Source organism: Primulina eburnea, chromosome 17, assembly GCF_022965805.1.
Source record: "Primulina eburnea isolate SZY01 chromosome 17, ASM2296580v1, whole genome shotgun sequence".
Taxonomy (NCBI): Eukaryota; Viridiplantae; Streptophyta; class Magnoliopsida; order Lamiales; family Gesneriaceae; genus Primulina; species Primulina eburnea.
The window spans coordinates 22703908-22707374 of record NC_133117.1 but is presented as its reverse complement, the minus strand read 5'-3'; the positions used below and the strand labels follow the sequence as shown (position 1 = coordinate 22707374).

General features: G+C 39.0%; 1 protein-coding gene across 1 annotated transcript; it reads left to right on the top strand.

The window, feature by feature from the left end:
- Nucleotides 1-2710, top strand: LOC140817951 (uncharacterized). Its single transcript, XM_073177744.1, has 6 exons — nt 1-438; nt 537-728; nt 770-887; nt 1145-1240; nt 1337-1869; nt 2375-2710. Exons 1-6 carry the CDS (start codon nt 1-3, stop codon nt 2708-2710), a joined length of 1713 nt encoding a protein of 570 aa, XP_073033845.1.
- The last annotated feature ends 757 nt before the right edge of the window (nt 2711-3467 follow it).

The following is a 3467-nucleotide window of genomic DNA, read 5'->3' as shown; positions in this document are numbered from 1 at the left end:
ATGGAGTACACTGATAATCAAAAGTATAAGCTTGCATTATACCAACTGAAAGATCGTGCGAGAGATTGGTTGGAAGCCGCCATGATGGGACTTGATGAACAAGGAATCGAGGTAAGTTGGACTGTCTTCAAAACTCAATTCACTGAACAATTTTCTCCACCATCTTTCTATATCGAAAAAGAGAATGAGTTCAACAGCCTACGACAAGGGAATATGTCTGTCGCTGAATATGCCTCTACTTTTACTGCAATGCTAAAATACGCACCACATGTAGCAGCAGCCCCAAAATCAAAATATAATCGTTTCGTGAATGGAATAAACAACAACATTTATACTTATGTGGTGTCTGGACTACCTACAGGATTTGCAAATGCAGTCGAAAGAGCAAAAAATGCAGAGCTGGACTTAAGAGGGGAAGCGCTTCGTTTGTTCCTACAGGTAACAGATTAACCACCCAACAAAATTTGAAAGCTAAAGGAAAGAGGTTCAAGAAATCTGGATCAGTTTCTTCTAGTTCTAGTGGTTATCGTCAACAGGGTGAATCTCAAATAACAACTTATTCTGGTCCCTACTGTAACCATTGTGGAGGCAAGCATTTTAGTGAACAATGTGTTGGGGTTTATGGCTCTTGTCGGGAATGTGGTCAGGAAGGTCATTATGTGCAAGGGTTTGCACATCCAAGAAGAATTTTCCACAACCTGTCAGAGGAGGATTTCGTGGAGGATCTAGTACTGTTAGAGGTACTGTACCTGCTAAATCTTTTCAACAGTCATATGGACCACCGCAGCAAGCCTCGGGAATTCGTAATTTCTCAAACCAACCCCAGGCTCGTGTTTTTGCACTCACAGAAGATCAAGCTCAGGAAGCACCAGGAAGTGTCATAGAAGGTAATGGTTCCATATCTGGTTATCCTGCACGAGTATTATTGACACCGGTGCATCCCATTCATTCATTTGTGAATCATTCATTACATCACATTCTTTGACTTCTATTGTACTACCTACATAAATTTCTATTGCTACTCCGATGGGTAAGATCATCATGTCTACTCGAATGATATTGGATTGCGTGTTGAGTTGTGAAGATAATGAACTGCATTTGAATTTTATCATTTCACCAATGCATGATTTTGATTGTATCGTAGGAATGGATACACTGACAATATACCATGCCACCATTGATTGTTTCCATGGGATAGTCCGTTTTCGTTCTAACTCTGGGACAAAATGGAATTTCTATGGTAAGGGCTCACATGCCAAAATTCCACTGATATCATCCTTGGAGATGTCGCGTTTATTATTCCAAGGTAATTAAGGATACCTTGTGTATGCCGTAGACACTGAGAAATCAGAATCAACATTGTCTGAAATCCCAGTGGTGAATGAATTTCAAGATATTTTTCCTGACGAAATACCTGGATTTCCTCCACCAAGGGAAATAGAATTCTCGATAGAATTAAATTCTGGAACAACACCTATTTCTAAAGCACCATACCGAATGGCCCCATTGGAATTAAAGGAGTTGAAGGAACAATTACAAGAATTACTAAATAAAGGATACATTAGACCCAGTGTATCACCATGGGGAGCCCCAATGTTGTTTGTACGCAAGAAAGATGGTTCGATGCAGTTGTTCATTGATTATCGACAACTGAATCAAGCTACTATAAAGAACAAGTACCCATTGCCTCGGATTGATGACCTATTTGATCAACTTCAGGGTACCGCTATTTATTCAAAGATCGATTTGCGTTCCGGTTATCATCAATTGCGAGTACGAAACGAAGATATACCAATGAAAGAATTCCGGACAAGATACATTCATTTTGAATTCCTGGTAATGCCTTTTGGTGTTACAAATGCTCCAGCAGTATTTATGGACCTAATGAATCTCATATTCAATGAATTTCTTGACCAATTTGTTATCATTTGGTATATTCAAATATGAAGAGGAAAACGTTGAACACTTGAGAATTGTCCTACAAATACTTCGCAAAGAACAACTTTATGCTAAATTGTCAAGATGTGAGTTTTGGCTAGATCGTGTGGTGTTATTAGGTCATGTCATATCACGGTTTGGCATCTCAGTTGATCCAAGCAAAGTAGAAAACATGATTATTTGGTCTAGACCAACAAACGTTCTTGAAATTCGAAGTTTCATGGGCTTAGCTGGTTATTACCGTCGATTCATCGAAGGATTCTCAAAAATAGCTAAACCAATTACCCGCCTAACACAGAAAAATGTGAAATTCATATGGTCTGATGAATGTGAGTCAAGTTTTCTCGAGTTGAAAAAGAGATTGACCACCGCACCACTTCTTACTCTTCCATCTGGTTCAGGTGGTTTCACTGTTTGAACGGATGCATCATTAAAGGGCTTAGGTTGTGTTTTGATGCAACACGGAAAAGTGATTGCCTATGCTTCTCGGCAACTAAAACCCCATGAGAGCAAGTATCCAGTTCATGATCTAGAATTAGCCGCCATTGTGTTTGCCCTAAAAATTTGGTGTCACTATTTATATGGAGAAAAGTTTTTGATCTTATCCGATCACAAAAGCCCAGTCGGACCTGAATATGAGAAACGCAGATGGATGGACCTTCTTAAAGATTATGATTGTGAGATTCAATATCAGCCTAGAAAAGTGAACGTCACAGCTGATGCACTCAGTCGAAAAGTTCAAGATGTCATTATGACTTCAGTCCTAATTTAACAACTACATGAAGATATTTATACACCGGGATGAAATTTCATTATTAATGATGAGCACGTCACTGTTGATGCGGTACATATTGAGCGCAAATTAATTTCTCGGATTAAGGAGGCACAAAGTAATGATACACAAATTCTGAAATCCTGAAAATTGGTCCTTGATGTCCACAAATCAGGATTCGAAATAGTTGCAGATGATTCCCTACGATTAAATGGTCGTCTAGTTGTTCCAGAAAAATCAGATTTGCGACTAGAGCTTTTGGAGGAGGCCCATTGCAGCCGTTACAGTATCCATCTAGGAGCAAAAAAAATGTATGCATGTTTGAGACTCCAGTTTTGGTGGAAGAGAATGAAGAAAGACATATCTGAATTCGTGTCTCAATGTCTCACATGTCAACAACTCAAAGCTGAGAGGAAGAAACCCGGAGGACTCCTACGAAATCTCGAAACTCCCAAATTGAATTGGGAGCATATTACAATGGATTTGTTACTCATTTACCTCGTTCTTCAAAATGTTGCGATTCTATATGGGTTGTAGTGGATCTCCTATCAAAATCTGCACATTTTATTCCGTACGAGCGAACATACACTTATATAAAAATGGCTCGTCTCTATATTGATAATATAATGAGACTTCATGGAATTCCTGTCACCATTGTTTCTGATAGAGACCCAAGATTTACATTGAAATTTTGGGGAAGTTTTCAAGAAGCATTAGGTTCAAGATTGGCTATGAGCACTGCATATCACCCCCAGAA